We start from the raw sequence: 23451 nt of genomic DNA, 5'->3' as shown, positions 1-23451 counted from the left end.
CTAAACCTACCCATCACACACACACACACACACATACACACACACACTGCCCCTGCCCCTAAACCTACCCATCACACACACACACACACAAACACTCTCTCACACACACACACACACACACGCACACACACACACTTTCTCTCTCTCTCTCTCACACACACACACACACACACACACACACTCACACATTTGTTTTTATGAAATGTAGTCTCTCCATTGGCGTAATGGTTTTTATACTGTACAAACCGTATTTTCTATCCCCTTACACTGCCCCTAAACCTACCCATCACACACACACACACACACACACACACATGTTGGTCTATGTGGTTTACAGGGACTCTCCATAGGCTTAATGGTTTTTATACTGTACAAACCGTATTTTCTATCCCCTTACACTGCCCCTAAACCTACCCATCACACACACACACACAAACACGCACACACACACTGCCCCTGCCCCTAAACCTACCCATCACACACACACACACAAACACGCACACACACACTGCCCCTGCCCCTAAACCTACCCATCACACACACACACACAAACACGCACACACACACTGCCCCTGCCCCTAAACCTACCCATCACACACACACACACACACACACACACACACACACACACACACTGCCCCTAATTTTTTTTTTTTTATTATTATTATTTTAATTACTATATCTTTACGACTGTTTTAACTATGCTTGTTTTTAATTCTTTATTCGTCCATATGGTATTCTTTTTTTTCTCATGCATTTGTTACCACTATTTTAATTAATTTCTATGTAAAGCACTTTGAATTGCCATTGGGTATGAAATGTGCTATACAAATAAACTTGCCTTGCCTTGCCTAAACCTACCCATCACAGGAAACATTCTGAATTTTTACTTTCTCAAAAAATCATCATTTAGTATGTTTTTAAGGCCATTTGAATTATGGGGACATTTGATATGTCCTCATAAACCACATTTATAGTGTAATACCAGTGTAATACCCATGTAGTTATACAAATTTGTGTTTGTATAACGTAATATTTTGTTGGTTTGGGCGTAACGTGAATAAACCAATCAGAGCGTCATCCAACATTCCCTTTAAAAGCAGCTGCGCAAGTTCCCTTACGGATCGCTATTATTATGGCGTATTTACCAGACGCACGCCAGGAGCGGTTCACAGCCGACGAGACTGATGTTCTTGTAGAGCAGTGAAAGACAGAGGAGTTGTGTTGTATGGGGATGGGAGAAACCCATAGACAGTAAAAGAAATGGACTGAGCTATCCCATTGACGTCAACGGCGGAATGTGATGTCAGTATAGGAGCACTCACTTCCTGATGGCGGAGCGAACTGCGCAGGCTCAGACTGAGCTTGAGGACGTAGATGTGACGTGAGCCTCCTGTCTGACAGCTGGAGGTCTTCTAGTAGTTGTGGAAAGTGAAATCTGAATCACGTTGTTTAAATATTTTCTCCCGTTGCTTTTCTCGTCTCAGATGTAAAGTTATTCACTGTCAAAGTGACTCAAAAATGAATGGGAGTCAATGGGATGCTAACAGCAGGTGATGGCTTGGTTAGCAATGGCAGCCCCTAAACAGGCGTCGGTTAAACAGTTTTTTCAGTTTTTCAGTCGATCTTTTTTTTTTTCCTGGTTCTTGACGGACAAACCAGTTTGTCAGCTGTCCTTATATACAGATATGTCTGGCCACTGGAGCAAACAGGTCTGATCCTTAATTACTACAATTAGCCTGAATAATTTGTAAGCTAGATTTATGCCTATTTTTGTGTTAATATTTTTTTAGTGTAACAATTTATGATTTGCAAAAATAACTGTTGCATCTGTGTTTCATGAGCAAAGTGTCTGCGCGTTGTGCACGCTATACATTATGGTCAAGCATGCGCCCTTAAAATAGCAGAATGAACAACGCGCAACGCGCCGCTGACTTCAGACGAGGTTTTTTCTGGTCAGTGGCGCAACTGTTTAATGGAACAGCAAAATAGCTCCAGGGATTGTTTGCGCCGGAACACGCCTCCTTTTTTGCGCTGAACCGCCCAGGGAGCGCAAGTTCATTCACTAGTTTAGCGACGTGCTTCTGTGGAGGGAAAAGCGCACTTTGCGCCGGTGCAAAATAGGAATGACACATGCGGCGGTGTACAAAGTCAACTGCGCTGGGTGCAAGATAGGGCACTGAGTGTGCAAAGGCCTTTAGTTAACGCATGCACAACAAAATTTGTCCCAAGTGATTTCCAAGCGTCTGTCTTTCCCTGATTGATGATGCTATGGCTTAATCACATCCCGTATTCACATTTGATTGTAATATAATGCATCAATCAATCTGTGTGAGGGAGTAAAGCACCTACAAACACACAAGCATGCATTAAACATTCATTATGTCCTCACTGTCAAAGAAAGGCCGGAGGTATTTGTTGTATCCTTTCATCAGCTTCTGGATGGTCGGAGGAAGAATCTCTCCATCTTTCGCCTCGGCGCTGAGCAGAGAGTTTTCCAAAAACCTGTGGGAGAAAAACAGAGGAGTATGAATGAAGAGAAAGAATATATTTACGTCCTCAGCACATTTACACACACTCGATATTTAAGGCCAGATGAACGATTTAGTTTTCGGCAGCCCACACTGATAAGAGTGATCCCAGAACAATTGAAATAAGGGACAAAAATAAGCTCATTTTCATAATTGGATTACTTTGATCCGGTAGTGTGGAAGACATCACGTTTGGCTTTTGTGCAGAAGCGCTAAATATATCACTGCACCTTCAGCAGAAACTAAAGCGCATTTATGATGAAATATGAAAGACGTGTGCATGTGTGTGACGTACAGTAAATACACCACAGGTGAGCACGCTAAAAACTGCCTACAGTAAAAATATATATTATCTACAGGATAACTCAATGGCATCAGTTTCATGCACATTACAGAATCAGAGAATATCTGTGCATAATTTAAATGAGATCATTTAAAAGTAAAATTGACCGTCAAGGCTTCTGTAGATGCGGGAAAAAATGCTCTTCTTCCTCAGTATTTTTGTATCGTTTCTAGACCAAACATCTAAAAACTCTTAAAACAAGAAGTATTTACTAGACAAGCAAAAGTAATTGTCTTGTTTTGGGGGAAAATAACTCAAAATGAAGAGAGTTTTTCCTTAAAATAAGATAAATAATCTGCCAATGGGGTGAGAAAAATAATCTTAATTCAAACAGAAAACAAGATTATTTTCCTCACCCCATTGGCAGATTATTAATCTTATTTTAAGCAAAAACTCTCTTCATTTTGAGTTATTTTTCCCCAAAACAAGACAATAATTTTGATATATAATTTGTGATTATATATCAATATGGCTATAAAAATAATTTCTCCTCGTCAACAGCGCCACCTTCAGTCCATTATATATTACACTATTATCCACTATCAATCGCCACTTACACTAAATTAATGATTATTATTGCAATTTGGTGTGTCGCTAGTTATTTTTTGTCGTTTAATCTGCTTGTCTGGTCGGGTCAGTAAAATTCTCTTTCCCTTCCGCTTCAAAAAATCCACTTGTCCTGGACACGTGTTAATGTCAAGCCCTGAAGTATACTTTAAAATTTTAATAAATTGTTCATTTTCAATAAAAAGCCATTCCTTAAATTTCATCCACTGTCGTTTGGTGACTTTTCTTTTTTTTTTAAGATTCAGTTCAGGCAACGGTATCGTAAAAAACCCAAACAATTCCCAGCCCTAGGGACTGCTCTCTCTGCTGTGTGAATGAGTGACAGCGCCGGCGAGCGTGTGTGTGTGGGCTGGTAATGGGTCCATGGGACATTATGTGCCCACAAAGATGGCAATATCCAAAATCCTTGTGGGGACATTTTTAGGTCCCCATGAGGAAAACATCTTATAAATCACACAGAAGGAGTTTTTTTGAGAAAGCTAAAATGCTGATTGGTTCCTGTGATGGGTAGGTTTAAGGGCAGTGTGTGTGTGTGTGTGTGTGTGTGTGTGTGTGTGTGTGTGTGTGTGTGTGTGTGTGTGTGTGTGTGTGATGGGTAGGTTTAGGGACAGTGTAGGGGGATAGGATGTACAGTTTGTACAGTATGAAATCCATTACGCCTATGGAAAGTCCCCATTAAACATGAAAACCAGCATGTGTGTGTGTGTGTGTGTGTGTGTGTGTGTGTGTGTGTGTGTGTGTGTGTGTGTGTGTGTGTGTGATGGGTAGGTTTAGGGACAGTGTAGGGGGATAGGATGTACAGTTTGTACAGTATGAAATCCATTACGCCTATGGAAAGTCCCCATTAAACATGAAAACCAGCATATGTGTGTGTGTGTGTGTGTGTGTGTGTGTGTGTGTGTGTGTGTGTGTGTGTGTTGGGTAGGTTTAGAGGCAATGTAGGGGGATAGAAAATATGTTTTTTTATGGTATAAAAACCATTATGCCTCTGGAATATCCCCATAAAACATGAAAACACTACGTGTGTGTGTGCATGTGTGTGTGTGTGTGTGTGTGTGTGTCATACGAGCGTCTGTTGTTCTGCCAGGCCTGTGGGGTCATGTGTGAGATGAGAAGGAACCCATCCAGCTCCATTTCTGCCAGCATTTGGCTTTGATTTCTCACAGACAAGACACTCAAAATCCTAACATGACCTTCAGTCACATCAGGGTGAGTCGCACAACACACCGTCCAGCTCACAGTTCACTGCAAATATAAAACAAATATCAATAATATAAGAAATGAGGGTCACACTTTAGATCAGAGTCCAATTCTCACTAATAACCAACTATTTACTATGACTTTTGCCTCAATAATTACTGCTTATTATAGTTAGTAAGGGATTATTAATTAATAGTTAAATTACGGGATGTAGAATATGGTCATACAGATTAATATGCACTTTACAAGTACTTATAAACAGCCAATATCCTAATAGTTGCATATGCCACTAGTTAATACTGAGAATTTAACCATAAACTTGAGTTAGCAAAATTATATTTTTATTTTTTAAAGAGAAATAGAAAACAAAGCCTATTTCAGCATAAAATATTGTTTTGCATTATTTTCTATTTTCTTAATTCAGTTTTTAAGTAACTTAGCATTAAGCATATTTAATCATTTTACAAAAATACTTGATAATTTGAATACTTTATTATTACAGTAATGAACGTGTGTGTGTGTGTGTGTGTGTGTGTGTGTGTGTGTGTGTGGGTGTGTGCGTGCGTGTGTGTTACGATAATGAGAGTATGGGGAACAAGCTTAAACTTCAGAAAATCCTAAAAATACATTTGTCAAGATAAAAACATAACTTATGCTCAAAGTGCTTTTGATTTTGGGTAAAATATGAGCCAGATTTTGTGACAGGTTTTATGAGATGCACTTATATAAACACACGTCAAAACAGCAGCACTTCTAAAAGAAAGCGTGACCGCTCTTGTAGGTTTCTTAATGATTAATTTTAGAAAAAAGAAACGGTAGACATCTTCAGACATGAAAGCAGCATTTCAGAACGGACTGGGAGTCGTGCAGCAGCGAAACACAGTTTATATCAACTCATATCTGTCATGATGATGAGATCGTGAGATTGACAGCGCCTCGTCGGGTCACTTTCAGATAGAAACCATCTGCAATAGGATTCATTCCTCCAGAACCTGTTGGAATGATTTGACAGAGGGATGCATTTGTATTTCCATAGAAATAAACCTGCAGGGCTGTGTGGATGCATTACAGAAAACGCTTAAAGGACAACTCCGGCGAATTTTTAGGTTTATCTTGATCGTTATATCTTTGTGAGTACAGTCTATAGAAGAAAAAAAAACACCGGATTGGTGCTTGCAACACGGAGTTATTACAGTTAATGCCCAGAGCCCCCCTCAGCCAAAACGGCAGCTTTGGGGCATAAACGTAACGGGTGTCTTTGTGCCTCTTAACACACACAAAATGCAATTAAAATGTCTGTCCAACATGAACAGGTCCCTCACACGACAACGAGATGCGTTTAGCCACTTAGCCATTGTTTAATGGCTAAGACAGATTAAGCTTTGTTTAGGCTTTGATTAGGCTTTGGCTTTGATTAGGCTTTGGCTTTGATTAGGCTTTGGCTTTGTTTAGGCTTTGATTAGGCTTTGGCTTTGATTAGGCTTTGGCTTTGATTAGGCTTTGGCTTTGATTAGGCTTTGATTAGGCTTTGGCTTTGTTTAGGCTTTGGCTTTGATTAGGCTTTGGCTTTGATTAGGCTTTGGCTTTGATTAGGCTTTGATTAGGCTTTGGCTTTGTTTAGGCTTTGGCTTTGATTAGGCTTTGATTAGGCTTTGGCTTTGTTTAGGCTTTGATTAGGCTTTGATTAGGCTTTGGCTTTGTTTAGGCTTTGGCTTTGATTAGGCTTTGGCTTTGATTAGGCTTTGGCTTTGATTAGGCTTTGATTAGGCTTTGGCTTTGTTTAGGCTTTGGCTTTGATTAGGCTTTGATTAGGCTTTGGCTTTGTTTAGGCTTTGATTAGGCTTTGGCTTTGTTTAGGCTTTGGCTTTGATTAGGCTTTGATTAGGCTTTGGCTTTGTTTAGGCTTTGATTAGGCTTTGGCTTTGATTAGGCTTTGGCTTTGATTAGGCTTTGGCTTTGTTTAGGCTTTGGCTTTGTTTAGGCTTTGATTAGGCTTTGGCTTTGATTAGGCTTTGGCTTTGATTAGGCTTTGGCTTTGTTTAGGCTTTGATTAGGCTTTGGCTTTGATTAGGCTTTGGCTTTGATTAGGCTTTGGCTTTGATTAGGCTTTGGCTTTGATTAGGCTTTGATTAGGCTTTGGCTTTGATTAGGCTTTGGCTTTGTTTAGGCTTTGGCTTTGTTTAGGCTTTGGCTTTGATTAGGCTTTGGCTTTGTTTAGGCTTTGGCTTTGTTTAGGCTTTGGCTTTGATTAGGCTTTGGCTTTGATTAGGCTTTGGCTTTGATTAGGCTTTGGCTTTGATTAGGCTTTGGCTTTGATTAGGCTTTGGCTTTGATTAGGCTTTGGCTTTGTTTAGGCTTTGGCTTTGATTAGGCTTTGGCTTTGATTAGGCTTTGGCTTTGATTAGGCTTTGGCTTTGTTTAGGCTTTGGCTTTGTTTAGGCTTTGGCTTTGTTTAGGCTTTGATTAGGCTTTGGCTTTGATTAGGCTTTGTTTAGGCTTTGATTAGGCTTTGGCTTTGTTTAGGCTTTGATTAGGCTTTGGCTTTGTTTAGGCTTTGGCTTTGTTTAGGCTTTGGCTTTGTTTAGGCTTTGATTAGGCTTTGGCTTTGATTAGGCTTTGTTTAGGCTTTGATTAGGCTTTGGCTTTGTTTAGGCTTTGATTAGGCTTTGGCTTTGTTTAGGCTTTTATTAGGCTTTGGCTTTGATTAGGCTTTGATTAGGCTTTGGCTTTGTTTAGGCTTTGATTAGGCTTTGGCTTTGATTAGGCTTTGGCTTTGGCTTTGATTAGGCTTTGGCTTTGATTAGGCTTTGATTGGGCTTTGGCTTTGTTTAGGCTTTGATTAGGCTTTGGCTTTGATGAGGCTTTGGCTTTGTTTAGGCTTTGATGAGGCTTTGGTTTTGTTTAGGCTTTGATTAGGCTTTGGCTTTGTTTAGGCTTTGGCTTTGATTAGGCTTTGGCTTTGTTTAGGCTTTGGCTTTGTTTAGGCTTTGGCTTTGTTTAGGCTTTGGCTTTGTTTAGGCTTTGATTAGGCTTTGGCTTTGTTTAGGCTTTGATTAGGCTTTGGCTTTGTTTAGGCTTTGATTAGGCTTTGGCTTTGATTAGGCTTTGATTAGGCTTTGGCTTTGTTTAGGCTTTTATTAGGCTTTGGCTTTGATTAGGCTTTGGCTTTGTTTAGGCTTTGATTAGGCTTTGGCTTTGATTAGGCTTTGGCTTTGATTAGGCTTTGATTGGGCTTTGGCTTTGTTTAGGCTTTGATTAGGCTTTGGCTTTGATTAGGCTTTGATGAGGCTTTGGCTTTGTTTAGGCTTTGATGAGGCTTTGGCTTTGTTTAGGCTTTGATTAGGCTTTGGCTTTGTTTAGGCTTTGGCTTTGATTAGGCTTTGGCTTTGTTTAGGCTTTGGCTTTGTTTAGGCTTTGGCTTTGATTAGGCTTTGGCTTTGTTTAGGCTTTGATTAGGCTTTGGCTTTGTTTAGGCTTTGGCTTTGTTTAGGCTTTGATTAGGCTTTGGCTTTGATTAGGCTTTGGCTTTGATTAGGCTGCTTTGATTAGGCTTTGGCTTTGATTAGGCTATGGCTTTGATTAGGCTTTGGCTTTGATTAGGCTTTGGCTTTGATTAGGCTTTGATTAGGCTTTGGCTTTGTTTAGGCTTTGATTAGGCTTTGGCTTTGTTTAGGCTTTGATTAGGCTTTGGCTTTGATTAGGCTTTGGCTTTGTTTAGGCTTTGATTAGGCTGCTTTGATTAGGCTTTGGCTTTGATTAGGCTTTGGCTTTGATTAGGCTTTGATTAGGCTTTAGCTTTGATTAGGCTTTGGCTTTGATTAGGCTTTGGCTTTGTTTAGGCTTTGGCTTTGTTTAGGCTTTGGCTTTGATTAGGCTTTGGCTTTGTTTAGGCTTTGGCTTTGATTAGGCTTTGTTTAGGCTTTGGCTTTGTTTAGGCTTTGATTAGGCTTTGGCTTTGATTAGGCTTTGGCTTTGTTTAGGCTTTGATTAGGCTTTGGCTTTGATTAGGCTTTGGCTTTGATTGGGCTTTGGCTTTGATTAGGCTTTGATTAGGCTTTGGCTTTGTTTAGGCTTTGATTAGGCTTTGGCTTTGATTAGGCTTTGGCTTTGATTGGGCTTTGGCTTTGTTTAGGCTTTGATTAGGCTGCTTTGATTAGGCTGCTTTGATTAGGCTTTGGCTTTGATTAGGCTTTGGCTTTGATTAGGCTTTGATTAGGCTTTGGCTTTGTTTAGGCTTTGATTAGGCTTTGGCTTTGTTTAGGCTTTGATTAGGCTTTGGCTTTGATTAGGCTTTGGCTTTGTTTAGGCTTTGATTAGGCTGCTTTGATTAGGCTTTGGCTTTGATTAGGCTTTGGCTTTGATTAGGCTTTGATTAGGCTTTGGCTTTGATTAGGCTTTGGCTTTGATTAGGCTTTGGCTTTGTTTAGGCTTTGGCTTTGATTAGGCTTTGTTTAGGCTTTGGCTTTGTTTAGGCTTTGATTGGGCTTTGGCTTTGATTAGGCTTTGTTTTCTATTTCTTTCTTAAAAAAATAAAAATATAATTTTGCTAACTCAAGTTTATGGTTAAATTCTCAGTATTAACTAGTGGCATATGCAACTATTAGGATATTGGCTGTTTATAAGTACTTGTAAAGTGCATATTAATCTGTATGACCATATTCTACATCCGTGACCTTATACTGTTCATATTTTTTATTAATATTTTTATTCTTAGAATTTTTTATTACCGTGTTGTATTGTATTGTTTATGTGCACTGGAAGCTTCAGCACCAAAAAAAAATCCTTGTGTGTGAAAGCACACTTGGCAATAAAGCTCTTTCTGATTCTGATTCTAAATTCACCTGTTTTAGCCGGCTAGTTGTGTCTCGCGCAGAAGTCCCGTGGGAACGCAGCGGTAGCCGGAAAGTCGAGAAGAGCATCGTGTTTATGAGGAGGCTCTGCTCATCGGCTTGTCGGTCCTCAGTATTGAACGTGTCCGAGAGAAATAGTTTTCGTTTTCAACACACAAGATGGACAAGCACATTTTTTACTCGGACAAGTGAATGACAGATTTATTTGTCCGCAGGAGAAGCACATGAATATGCTTAATGCCGAGCCCTGTACATGATACGGAACAAAACGAGCTGTGATTGGTTGCTTTACATGTCAATCAGATGGCCTCTAGGCGGTCCTTGGCCAGTGAAAGCTGTGATGGAGTCCTCACCTGCTGTCAGTCTGAAGCTCTGGCTACACTGTGTGTGTGTGTGTGTGTGTGTGTGTGTGTGTGTGTGTGTGTGTGTGTGTGTGTGTGTGTGTGTCAGGTGATTTTAAAGATCTGTCAGTGTGTCACCGCTGATGCTCATGACCTCCTCAGCACCTCGATGATCAAACCAGCATGGTAGATGAAGAGGGAAAGTAAGAGCACCAGAAAGGATGAAAGAGACTCGTGATGTGGGGAAATGTTGCTCTGTTTTGCATGTCTGTGCTGGAGAGATTCAGGTCAGATGTGGATCATCAATGCAGTCTTCCTTTAAATGCATTTCCTAAAATGTTCACACTCTTCAGGAAGTCAAACTGACTTATAGAGATTAAACTTAGAGGAAGTGTTTTAACATGCAGAGAAATGACACGCATGGCCTTTTATGTTCAGAATCAGTAAAGTTGGTAAGACACTGTGTTAGGAAGTCTGTTGCATGATCAGAAATTAACTTTTCCCATTAACCCCTTAACTGTCACCGTCTTTTTTCCGGATCTTGACAACGCATATCATCAGAAAGGTCTCAAGGTCCCATATCTGGTCACTGTTTTGTGATAGAAGTGATATTTGGACAGAAATGTATTAATTTGTTAGAGGAGAATGCATCAGTAACACCTGGTGGCTATTTTTGGTACAGCGCCTAAACAACATCTCTTTGGAACTAAAATTTTTGTGATATCAACTTCAAATTTGGAACTTATTTTTTTAGAAATGTTAGAGTGAAAATCATTTAGTACAGTGTTTTATATAAAATAAATATTTAGTAGTACATTTGATTACAGTAAATTTAAACTTCCATAACTTTTTCATACAAACCCAATTTAAAAAAAGTTGGGACACTGTATAAATTGTGAATAAAAAAGGAATGCAATAATTTACAAATCTCAAACTTATATTTTATTTACAATAGAATATAGATAACATCAGATGTTGAAATTGACACATTTTAAAATGTCATTCCAAATATTGGATTTTTGGCTCAAATATCGGCTCATTTTGGATTTCATGAGAGCTACACTTTCCAAAAAAGTTGGCAGGGAGCAATAAGAGGCTGTAAAAGTTAAATGTTCATATAAGGAACAGCTGGAGGACCAATTTGAAACTTATTATGTCAATTGTCAACATGATTGGGAATAAAAAGAGCCTCTCAGAGTGGCAGTGTCTCTCAGAAGGCAAGATGGGCAGAGGATCACCAATTCCCCCAATGCTGCGGTGGACAATAGTGGAGCAATATCAGAAAGGAGCTTCTCAGAGAAAAATTGCAAATAGTTTGAAGTTATCATCATCTACAGTGCATAATATCATCCAAAGATTCAGAGACTCTGGAACAATCTCTGAGCGTAAGGGTCAAGGCCGGAAAACCAAACTGGATGCCCGTGATCTTCAGCCCTGAGACGGCACTGCATCACATACAGGAATGATACTGTAATGGACATCACAACATGGGCTCAGGAATACTTCCAGAAAACATTGGAGAAGACAATCCACCGTGCCATTCGCCGTCACCGGCTAAAACTGTATAGGTCAAAAAAGAAGCCATATCTAAACATGACCCAGAAGCGCAGGCGTTTTCTCTGGGCCAAGGCTCATTTAAAATGGACTGGGGCAAAGTGGAAAACTGTTCTGTGGTCGGACGAATCAAAATTTAAAGTTATTTTTGGAAAACTGGGATGCCATGTCATCCGGACTAAAGAGGACAAGGACAACCCAAGCTGTTCTCAGCGCTCAGTTCAGAAGCTGATCTCTGATGGTCTGGGGTTCATGAGTGTGTGTGGCATGGGCAGCTTACACATCTGGAAAGGCACCATCAATGCTGAAAGGTATATCCGAAAGATTCAAACGGCCATGAATCAATGAGCAGTTTGACACGCGATCCGAACTGCTGAAATCACGTGACATTGGCGATCCGAAGCATTGAACGATTCACTGATTCATTAACCGTTTGTATCTTTTTGGAGAAACCCAGAAGAGAAGCCAATGCTGAATAAAGTCGTAGTTTTTGTTATTTTTGGACCCAAATGTATTTTGGATGCTTCAAGAGACTCTAATTAACCCACTGATGTCTCATATGGACTACTGTGATGATGTTTTTATTCCCTTTCTGGACATGGACAGTATAGTGTGCATACACTTGCATACGCTCTCGGACTAAATATAAAATATCTTAAACTGTGTGTGAAGATGAACGGAGGTCTTACGGGTGTGGAACGACATTAGGGGGAGGAGTTAATGACAGACATTTCATTTATGGGGATAACTAACCCTTTAATGGACAAGTCCGGCGAATTTTTAAGTTTGTCTTGATAGTTATATCTTTGTGAGTACACTCTATAGAAAAAAAAAGCGAACCGGATTGGTGCTTGCAACGCAGAGTTATTACAGTTAATGACCAGAGCCCCCCTCAGCCAAAACGGCAGCTTTGGGGGCATAAACGTAACGGGTGTCTTTGAGCCTCTTAACACACACAAAATGCAATTAAAATGTCTGTCCAACATGAACAGGTCCCTCACACGACAACGAGATGCGTTTAGCCACTTAGCCATTGTTAAAATTCACCTATCTTAGCCGGCTAGCTGTGTCTCACGCCGAAGTCCCGTGGGAACGCAGCGGTAGCCGGAAAATAGGCAATCCAGTTGGGAAGAGCGTTGTGTGTGTAAAGCAAGATTATTTTAAATTATCTATCCTCAAGCCGTGTGTGCCCAAATGGAAGGATAAATAAAGTGTATATTATCTCCACAGTGGCTGCACCCGTCTTTAACCACTGAATGGCATTTTCTTCAACCGGCCCGGCTGTGTTGTGTCTGTGTAAGTTAGTCAAGTGTTCGCTGCAAATTTTTACAAATCGGAAAGGCACAAACGCAAACCATTTCTTCTTCACTCACAAGCCCGATCGGATCATCACTCTAGTGATGTCTGGTTCACGTACGAATCGTTCGTTTGAACCGGTTCTTTTTAGTGAGCCGGGCGAACCAGTTCACCAAATCGGACTGAATCGTTCTAAACGGTTCGCGTCTCAAATCAGCGCTGACCACACACGTTACTTTAGTTACTCACTTTCTGACATGAGTGACAGTCCCTCCGAATTTAAATAAACTAATGTCTTGAATTATATGCTGTAACTCCAACAGTTCACTGAACTGAGAGATCTGATGAACTCACGAGCCGCTGATACTGAGCATGAGCGAGTAACTGAATGAGCAGCGGACCTCATCGGATCAGCAGTACAGAATATTGTTTATTCTGAAGCAATATTCTCACTAGTGTTTTAACATTTAAATCATATTTGTGACAGTTTTACCTTTTATAAAGGCCATTTTCCCCCTAATCTTATTAAATATATGATATGCTTCAGGTTTCATATTATATTCTTAAATTTGATCTATACATTAAATTAAAATAAGACACTATAGGGCTGTTACCCATGAAATTAAATAATTTACACTGAAAAATCACAACTGCATTAAATAATGTTATGAGATTTCTTATTTGTTTATCCAAATACACAAATGTTGGAAAATATGTTTAAATATGAAACTAAACCTCCAGTAGGTGGCGTCAGGTGAGTCGCAATGAGCGAGTCTTTGAGTCAATTCATGCAAATGGTTCATTCAAAAACAGGTAATTGATTCAACCAATTCATTTGAAACACTGAATCATTCAGTAACACACACTGTTGCTGTGAGATACGTTACGGTTCTGTTTGGAAATATTTTTGCTGCTGAAATAGAAAAAAACATCTAAAATGTAAAGTGACTTAATGTTAATTAATTGTTTATGGATCTGTCATATGAAATCTGTGTCAGATTGTTGTTATTTAAAGGGGCGGTGAAACACTCAGTTTCAGTCAATCTCATGTCAATCTTGAGTACCTATAGAGTAGTATTGCATCCTTCATATCTCCAAAAAGTCTTTAGTTTTATTATATTTATAAAAGAAATATAGGCTGTACCGAGTATTTCCGGAAAAAACCGAGCGCCTGGAGGCGTATCGTGTGGGCGGAGCTAAAGAATGACGAGCGCACACAAAGCGGTGACGTCCTCAAGCGTGGAGAAGAAAACGCTACCCTAAATAAACCATGGCTATCAATCAGATTCAACTAATACAGATAATGATCCAGAATCAGATCCGGAGGCTGAAATAAATTGAACAGGAGAAGCAGCAGCAGCAGGACGTCCGTCTCTGTGGTATGGACTGTATTTAGTGACCTGTCAACATTTGTGTGTGTTTACTCGCAGTTTATGAGGACATGATTCGGTTTATGGACTATTGTATGAGACTAAACCTTAGCAGTAGCAAGCAAAACGGTTTTGCACGTCAGACTAGTGTAACGTTATACAGAGAACAACAATGGACTCCGTTAGCGCACGTGAATGACGAAGCACGCTTTGTGAGAACGCTAGGTTTATGTTTGGGTGGTTTTACAATAATCAAACTGACACCTATAGTGGTCAGCTAAACAAATGTATTTAAACACACACCATAAATCACATGCTCCATTGATAAATTAACTGACGTTATACGCGATCGTGTCGTTTACTGATGTTTACTCACGCGACGATAGCCGACAGCACAGACATCTGAAGCAGTTTAACTCACCGGCTGCTTCCAAAGCAGGACCGAACCTTTATCGCTGCGACCGCTCTGTCAAAAACACACTTCTTTGGTATGATTTGGTGAAGTCCTGACAGCAGTGACCGTGGAGATCCACTTTTGCGACCCGACTGAAGCGATGTTGTGAAGCTTCCCGTCATTTCTGCGTTCAAATCGGTTCAAATGCAGCGCTGCCTTCCCAGAATGCTGTGCTGAAGCGTTGAAGTCGCTCGACGTCACCCATAGGAATAAAGTGGAGCGCGGCGCGGACAGAAGTGTTCACGGAGGACTGGATCTGCAGCTGAGAGTGTTTATGGGCGTGCGTTTCCTCTCTCGCTCTAGTCACGCGAGCGCACCCTACCGGGAGAAGAGCCCGTACGGCCCATACAAGGACCTTCCGCTCTATTAACGTCGAGCCGAGCCATACTCGAAAAAAACTCCATCCATCACTTTGTCTATGTTTAGGATGGGAATCCAAGTCTTTAACGGTGTAAAAAGCTCAGTATGCATGAAACAGCATTTCACCGCCCCTTTAAGAACAAGATTGCGCGGGCGTTTGAATCGATATCTTGGAACAAGCCACAACTCAAATTTACATTATTCAATAAAAACATGATTATGTTCCACCGAGAATATGTAAAAACCTAGTTAGATGTTACACAAGCATGCTTTAATTGCTTAAATGTAGTAATCTGCTATATCTCACAGCGTATATATTAGAACTAAGCTGTAATCATACAACACAACTCAAAAAGTGTTTCCTCTCCTCCTCTACCTCTCTCATCACTCATTTGATTCGCTACAGAAAGCGCAGGACACCTCCATCTGGTTTTCACTGTTCTCAGCAGATTCCAGGGCCTTTCAGGATTTACTGCCCATCCTTTCTGCTTCTGTCGTCCTTGTTCTCGTGCCCCAAATCCCTGTGGCTCTGAGCCCGTGGTCGTGGACGGATAGGAATGATCATTGTGCTCGGTGCGATTTGATGAGTACATGTAATCAATATAGTAATGATGATTACTCCCACCGGCAGTTAATGCTTCACACTCACAGACCCTGAATTACAGACTGTAGGCGCTTCTGCCTTCATACTACAGGCTCCTCAAACATAAAACAGACAATATTACATCCCATTATGGAGGTTTATCATTTCATATTAATCCTTACTGACCTTGAGAATGTTTTACATCCATCCATCCATTCATCCCGCTTTAGTTTTGCAGTAATCGGTTTCTCTTACATTCAGATATCATGCATCTAAGAGTCACTTTAGAGCATTTCACCTCTTCATTTGATAAAACAAATATTTGTGTATCTGCCAATAGTTTTCTCCAATGAAGCAGTGTATGGATGGATGTAAATAGAAATGTGTTAAGGATGGCTGGATGGATGTTGAGCTGGATGAAAATAGAAATGTGGGATGGATGGATGGATGGATGGATGGATGAAAATAGAAATGTGGGATGGATGGATGGATGGATGGATGGATGTTGAGCTGGATGAAAATAGAAATGTGGGATGGATGGATGGATGGATGGATGAAAATAGAAATGTGGGATGGATGGATGGATGGATGGATGAAAATAGAAATGTGTTAAGGATAGACGGATGGATGAAAGTAGAAATGTGTTTAGAATGGACGGATGGATGAAAATAGAAATGTGTTAAGGATGGACGGATGGATGAAAATAGAAATGTGGGATGGATTGATTGATGGATGGATGGATGGATGGATGGATGGATGGATGGATGGATGAAAATAGAAATGTGTAAAGGATAGACGGATGGATGAAAATAGAAATGTGGGATGGATGGACAGATGGATGAAATTAGAAATGTGTTAAGGATGAACGGATGGATGAAAATAGAAATGTGGGATGGATGGATGTATGAATGAATGAAAATAGAAATGTGTTAAGGATGGACAGATGGATGAAAATAGAAATGTGGGATGGATGTTGAGCTGGATGAAAATAAAAATTGTGTTAAGGATGGACGGATGGATGTAAATAGAAATGTGTTAAGGATGGACAGATGGATGAAAATAGAAATGTGGGATGGATGTTGAGCTGGATGAAAATAAAAATTGTGTTAAGGATGGACGGATGGATGTAAATAGAAATGTGTTAAGGATGGATGGATGGATGTTGAGCTGGATGAAAATAGAAATGTGGGATGGATGGATGGATGGGTGGATGGATGAAAATAGAAATGTGGGATGGATGGATGGATGATGGATGGATGGATGGATGGATGGGTGGATGGGTGGATGAAACTAGAAATGTGTTAAGGATGGACGGATGGATGAAAATAGAAATGTGTTTAGAATGGACGGATGGATGAAAATAGAAATGTGGGATGGATGGATGGATGGATGGATGGATGGATGGATGGATGGATGAAAATAGAAATGTGGGATGGATGGACAGATGGATGAAAGTAGAAATGTGTTAAGGATGAACGGATGGATGAAAATAGAAATGTGGGATGGATGGATGGATGAATGAAAATAGAAATGTGTTAAGGATGGACGGATGGATGAAAATAGAAATGTGGGATGGATGGACGGATGGATGTTGAGCTGGATGAAAATAAAAATTGTGTTAAGGATGGACGGATGGATGAAAATAGAAATGTGTTAAGGATGGACGGATGGATGAAAATAGAAATGTGTTAAGGATGAACGGATGGATATTGAGCTGGATGAAAATAAAAATTGTGTTAAGGATGGACGGATGGATGAAAGTAGAAATTAGTGGTGTAACGGATCACAAAATTCACAGTTCGGATCGCATCACGGATCACTAGTCACGGATCGGATCATTTTTCGGATCAGAAAAAAAGGGGGAGGAGAATATTTTTTTGCTTTCCATTTATTGTATGAAAATTTTTGGTGTTAGCATAACCTATAGGCTAAAATAAATAACCAGCTGAATAAATCACATTTACTCAGTTGTTAAAGTGTAACGTGAAATACAACCTGTGATGTAAAAATGGCCCTGAGCATATAATGAAAAAAACAAAACAAAAAACAAGATTAGGATATCAACATTCAGGGGAGAGAGAAGACCTCTCACACCTGTTTAACACACAATCATTATTTTTATTTAAAATCCAAAAGTTGGTACTGAACATGGCTTGTCATCATTGCAATTCTCTTTGTAGGTCTACACTCTTTTATAGATATCATGTTTAAACACACTAAATTTAAACAATGTTTTATTCAATGCATTACTTTATATTTATATAGCCTTACCTTAGAAACCGGCTAGACTGTTACAATAACAAACATTTTAAATTAGAACTTACAATAGACAAAAACAGCCAACTCGTTTTTTCTTTCATTTTTTAAAATCTTTTTAAAAGAAATCCTGCAGTTCATAAATAACTTTTCTTTTTCACCTCCAGAAAAGAGTGCTCTCCATTATTTCGCTTGTTTACCTAAAGCTAAAAGCCATTTTTCTTGCTTAACCCGAGGCAAAAAGCCATGTGTTGACTTTGAAACAGAGTACACTTACATTAGGCTATATGTATATTTGGGGAAATTACTAGATTTTCGCATCAATACCTGTTTGTTTTAATGCAGACAGCGCGCTGTCCCTTTAATTCAGCGCGTTCAGCACAGCAAAACAGACTCGGTGCATAAACGATCGCGGCACTTCGCACTGACGGACCGACACTGCGTGCAGTGTGAAAACTGTAATCTGTTAACATGGTACGGAAAAAAACACGCACTGCAAACAGACTACGCTGTGTGTGAAACGGGCATCAGCAGGTGTCGCTTCAGATAGCAATGCTCGATGTAATGCCACTTACATACGGCTCTCATGCTGCCACAGTAACATTACCTACTGTTACATTTTGTCCACCGCCCTCCTTCCATCATTTTTATATTTCACGGGGAACCAAAATGCTCTCATACATGCGATGTGAATGATGCGTGAGGTTTTTAGAGTTCTTCTGCTCCTCCGCTAGCCATTGTTGACTGATTATGCCTTCACGTGAACGACTGCTGTGTGTAGTTTCACTGAAACTCGGCGAGTTTAAAGGGAAAAAAATACTTAAAAAGCAATATCGGCAAATGAAACTGTCTTTTACTCTGCGATCGCTAAACAATTAAGATGAATCCGCAATAAATCCGCGGGTCACGTGCGTTCCGAACCGTGGATCGTAATCCGTTCGGATCACGGATGAACTGCGATCCGTTGCACCCCTAGTAAAAATGTGTTAAGGATGAACGGATGGATGAAAATAGAAATGTGTTAAGGATGGACGGATGGATAAAAATAGAAATGTGGGATGGATGGATGGATGGATGGATGGATGGATGGATGGATGGATGGATGGATGGAAATAGAAATGTGTTTAGGATGGACGGATGGATAAAAATAGAAATGTGGGATGGATGAAAATAGAAATGTGTTTAGGATGGACGGATGGATTAAAATAGAAATGTGTTAAGGATGGATGGATGAATGTTGAGCTGGATGAAAATAGAAATGTGTTAAGGATGGATGGATGAATGTTGAGCTGGATGAAAATAGAAATGTGTTAAGGATGGACGGATGGATGAAAATAGAAATGTGTTAAGGATGGACAGATGGATGAAAATAGAAATGTGGGATGGATGGACGGATGGATGTTGAGCTGGATGAAAATAGAAATGTGTTAAGGATGGACGGATGGATGAAAATAGAAATGTGTTAAGGATGGACGGATGGATGAAAATAGAAATGTTGGATGGATGGATGAAAATAGAAATGTGTTAAGGATGGACGGATGGATGAAAATAGAAATGTGTTAAGGATGGACGGATGGATGAAAATAGAAATGTTGGATGGATGGATGAAAATAGAAATGTGTTAAGGATGGACGGATGGATGAAAATAGAAATGTGTTAAGGATGGACGGATGGATGAAAATAGAAATGTGTTAAGGATGGACGGATGGATGAAAATAGAAATGTGTTTAGGATGGACGGATGGATGAAAATAGAAATGTGTTAAGTATGGACGGATGGATGTTGAGCTGGATGAAAATAGAAATGTGTTAAGGATGGACAGATGGATGTTGAGCTGGATGAAAATAAAAATTGTGTTAATGATGGACGGATGGATGAAAATAGAAATGTGTTAAGGATGGAAGGATGGGTGAAAGTAGAAATGTGTTAAGGATGGACGGATGGATGAAAATAGAAATGTGTTTAGGATGGACGGATGGATGAAAATAGAAATGTGTTAAGGATGGATGGATGAAAATAGAAATAAGGGATGGATGAATGAAAATAGAAATGTGTTAAGGATAGACGGATAGATGAAAATAGAAATGTTGGATGGATGAAAATAGAAATTTGTTAAGGATGGACGGATGGATGAAAATAGAAATGTGTTAAGGCTGGACGGATGGATGAAAATAGAAATGTTGGATGGATGGATGAAAATAGAAATGTGTTAAGGATGGACGGATGGATGAAAATAGAAATGTTGGATGGATGGATGAAAATAGAAATGTGTTAAGGATGGACGGATGGATGAAAATAGAAATGTGTTAAGGATGGACGGATGGATGAAAATAGAAATGTGTTAAGGATGGACGGATGGATGAAAATAGAAATGTGGGATGGATGGATGGATGGATGAAAATAGAAATGTGGGATGGATGGACGGATGGATGTTGAGCTGGATGAAAATAGAAATGTGTTAAGGATGGACGGATGGATGAAAATAGAAATGTGGGATGGATGGACGGATGGATGTTGAGCTGGATGAAAATAGAAATGTGTTAAGGATGGACGGATGGGTGAAAATAGAAATGTTTAGGATGGACGGATGGATGAAAATAGAAATGTGTTAAGGATGGATGGATGGATGAAAATAGAAATGTGGGATGGATGAATGAAAATAGAAATGTGTTAAGGATAGACGGATGGATGAAAATAGAAATGTTGGATGGATGGATGAAAATAGAAATGTGTTAAGGATGGACGGATGGATGAAAATAGAAATGTGTTAAGGATGGATGGATGGATGAAAATAGAAATGTTGGATGGATGGATGAAAATAGAAATGTGTTAAGGATGGACGGATGGATGAAAATAGAAATGTTGGATGGATGGATGAAAATAGAAATGTGTTAAGGATGGACGGATGGATGAAAATAGAAATGTGTTAAGGATGGACGGATGGATGAAAATAGAAATGTGTTAAGGATGGACGGATGGATGAAAATAGAAATGTGGGATGGATGGACGGATGGATGAAAATAGAAATGTGGGATGGATGGACGGATGGATGTTGAGCTGGATGAAAATAGAAATGTGTTAAGGATGGACGGATGGATGTTGAGCTGGATGAAAATAGAAATGTGTTAAGGATGGACGGATGGATGAAAGTAGAAATGTGTTAAGGAAGAACGGATGGATGAAAATAGAAATGTGTTTAGGATGGACGGATGGATAAAAAAAAGAAATGTGGGATGGATGGACGGATGGATGTTGAGCTGGATGAAAATAGAAATGTGTTAAGGATGGACGGATGGATGAAAGTAGAAATGTGTTAAGGATGGACGGATGGATGAAAGAAGGAATGTGTTAAGGATGGACGGATGGATGAAAATAGAAATGTGTTAAGGATGGACGGATGAATGAAAATAGAAATGTGTTAAGGATGGACGGATGGATGAAAATAGAAATGTGTTTAGGATGGACGGATGGATGAACATAGAAATGTGTTAAGGATGGACGGATGGATGAAAATAGAAATGTGTTTAGGATGGACGGATGAATGAAAGTAGAAATGTGTTAAGGATGGACGGATGGATGAAAATAGAATGATGGATGGATGGATGAAAATAGAAATGTGCTAAGGATGGACAGATGGATGAAAGTAGAAATGTGTTAAGGATGGACGGATGGAAGAAAGTAGAAATGTGTTTAGGATGGACGGATGGATGAAAATAGAAATGTGTTAAGGATGGACGGATGGATGAAAATAGAAATGTGGGATGGATGGACGGATGGATGTTGAGCTGGATGAAAATAGAAATGTGTTAAGGATGGACGGATGGATGTTGAGCTGAATAAAAATAAAAAGGTGGACAGATGGATGGATGAAAATAGAAATGTGTCAATCAGGGATGGACGGATGGAATGACATTTTTCTGGATTGTGTTGTCTAAAGCCCAATATTTCTTTCTGTGTCTTCCCCTCTCGCTTGAGGGTGTCAATTAAAGCCCTGCATTTATGCCCGAGCCCGACGGGCCCCGACTTTTTTATGCCTCTAGGGCCGGGCTAGGGCCTCAGCGTCTCGGGCCAGGGCCGGGCTAGGGCCTCAGCGTCTCGGGCCAGGGCCGGGCTAGGGCCTCAGCGTCTCGGGCCAGGGCCGGGCTAGGGCCTCAGCGTCTTGGGCCAGGGCCGGGCTAGGGCCTCAGCGTCTCGGGCCAGGGCCGGGCTAGGGCCTCAGCGTCTCGGGCCAGGGCCGGGCTAGGGCCTCAGCGTCTCGGGCCAGGGCCGGGCTAGGGCCTCAGCTTCTCGGGCCAGGGCCGGGCTAGGGCCTCAGCGTCTCGGGCCAGGGCCGGGCTAGGGCCTCAGCGTCTCGGGCCAGGGCCTCAGCGTCTCGGGCCAGGCTAGGGCCTCAGCGTCTCGGGTTAGGGCCGGGCTAGGGCCTCAGCTTCTCGAGCCAGGGCCGGGCTAGGGCCTCAGCGTCTCGGGTCAGGGCCGGGCTAGGGCCTCAGCTTCTCGGGCCAGGGCCAGGCTAGGGCCTCAGCGTCTCGGGCCAGGGCCAGGCTAGGGCCTCAGCGTCTCGGGTTCGGGCCGGGCTAGGGCCTCAGCTTCTCGGGCCAGGGCCGGGCTAGGGCCTCAGCATCTCGGGCCAGGGCCAGGCTAGGGCCTCAGCGTCTCGGGCCAGGGCCTCAGCATCTCGGGCCAGGCTAGGGCCTCAGCGTCTCGGGTTAGGGCCGGGCTAGGGCCTCAGCGTCTCGGGCCAGGGCCGGGCTAGGGCCTCAGCGTCTCGGGCCAGGGCCGGGCTAGGGCCTCAGCGTCTCGGGCCAGGGCCGGGCTAGGGCCTCAGCTTCTCGGGCCAGGGCTGGGCTAGGGCCTCAGCGTCTCGGGCCAGGGCCGGGCTAGGGCCTCAACTTCTCGGGCCAGGGCCGGGCTAGGGCCTCAGCGTCTCGGGCCAGGGCCGGGCTAGGGCCTCAACTTCTCGGGCCAGGGCCGGGCTAGGGCCTCAGCGTCTCGGGCCAGGGCCGGGCTAGGGCCTCAGCGTCTCGGGCCAGGGCCGGGCTAGGGCCTAGATTTTAGGCCCGTTCAGGGCTCTAGTGTCAATGATGGCCTTCTGGACCGCAGTCAGGTCGGCAGTCTTACCCACGATTGCGGTTCAATTACATCAGAAGTGACTGTAATTAAATGACAGGAAAAATACGAGTATTCCCTTACTTTACTTAAATTACAGTAACTAATTACTTAGTAACTAATTACACTGGGCCCAGTCAAAAATGACCTGCCTACTGTAAATCTCTTGTAAGAATGGATTTCACCTGAGAACAAACTAAAGGGATTAAAGCTGCAATAAAGACAATAAAACTTCACTATCTGAATGCAAGAGTAAACAAGACTGCACCTGGCCCAATCCTATTTCCTCACCCCTGCCGAGATATGACCCTCTCACCCTCTGGGTCACATGCAAATATCACAGATACTGCCACAAGCTGTTTCTGTATGGTCAATATAAATACTTTTGGTGTGATTGGTAAACAGGTTTCATCCTCACATCAGGGGAACTGGTGACATTCCAGCTCTAGTAAAACAGGTCGTAAAAGAAGGACAACCGGGTTTGTTCCTCTGGTGTGGGGAGATGCTCATAAAGATCTTTTGATAAACATTTGCTGTCAGGCCTCAAGGATAGGAGGGACCATTTGGGTCTGAGAAAAGAACCAAGATCTGCATAAATATTTGGGTGCTAAATGTTTATTGTTCTTTGATCTGGTGGAGT

General features: G+C 41.4%; 1 protein-coding gene across 2 annotated transcripts in view; it reads right to left on the bottom strand.

Annotated features, from left to right (window-relative positions):
- Positions 1–23451, bottom strand: part of LOC137044895 (gamma-aminobutyric acid receptor subunit pi) — a 126657-nt gene that overhangs the window by 39187 nt on the left and 64019 nt on the right. For both annotated transcript variants that reach the window (XM_067421274.1, XM_067421273.1), the window contains exon 3: positions 2393–2505. In XM_067421274.1, the coding sequence (XP_067277375.1) occupies positions 2393–2505 (113 nt within the window). The remainder of the gene's footprint in view (positions 1–2392; positions 2506–23451) is intronic.

This window comes from Pseudorasbora parva, chromosome 17 (genome assembly GCF_024679245.1).
Source record: "Pseudorasbora parva isolate DD20220531a chromosome 17, ASM2467924v1, whole genome shotgun sequence".
In the NCBI taxonomy this organism is placed as follows: domain Eukaryota; kingdom Metazoa; phylum Chordata; class Actinopteri; order Cypriniformes; family Gobionidae; genus Pseudorasbora; species Pseudorasbora parva.
This window is presented reverse-complemented; position numbering and strand designations above follow the sequence as displayed.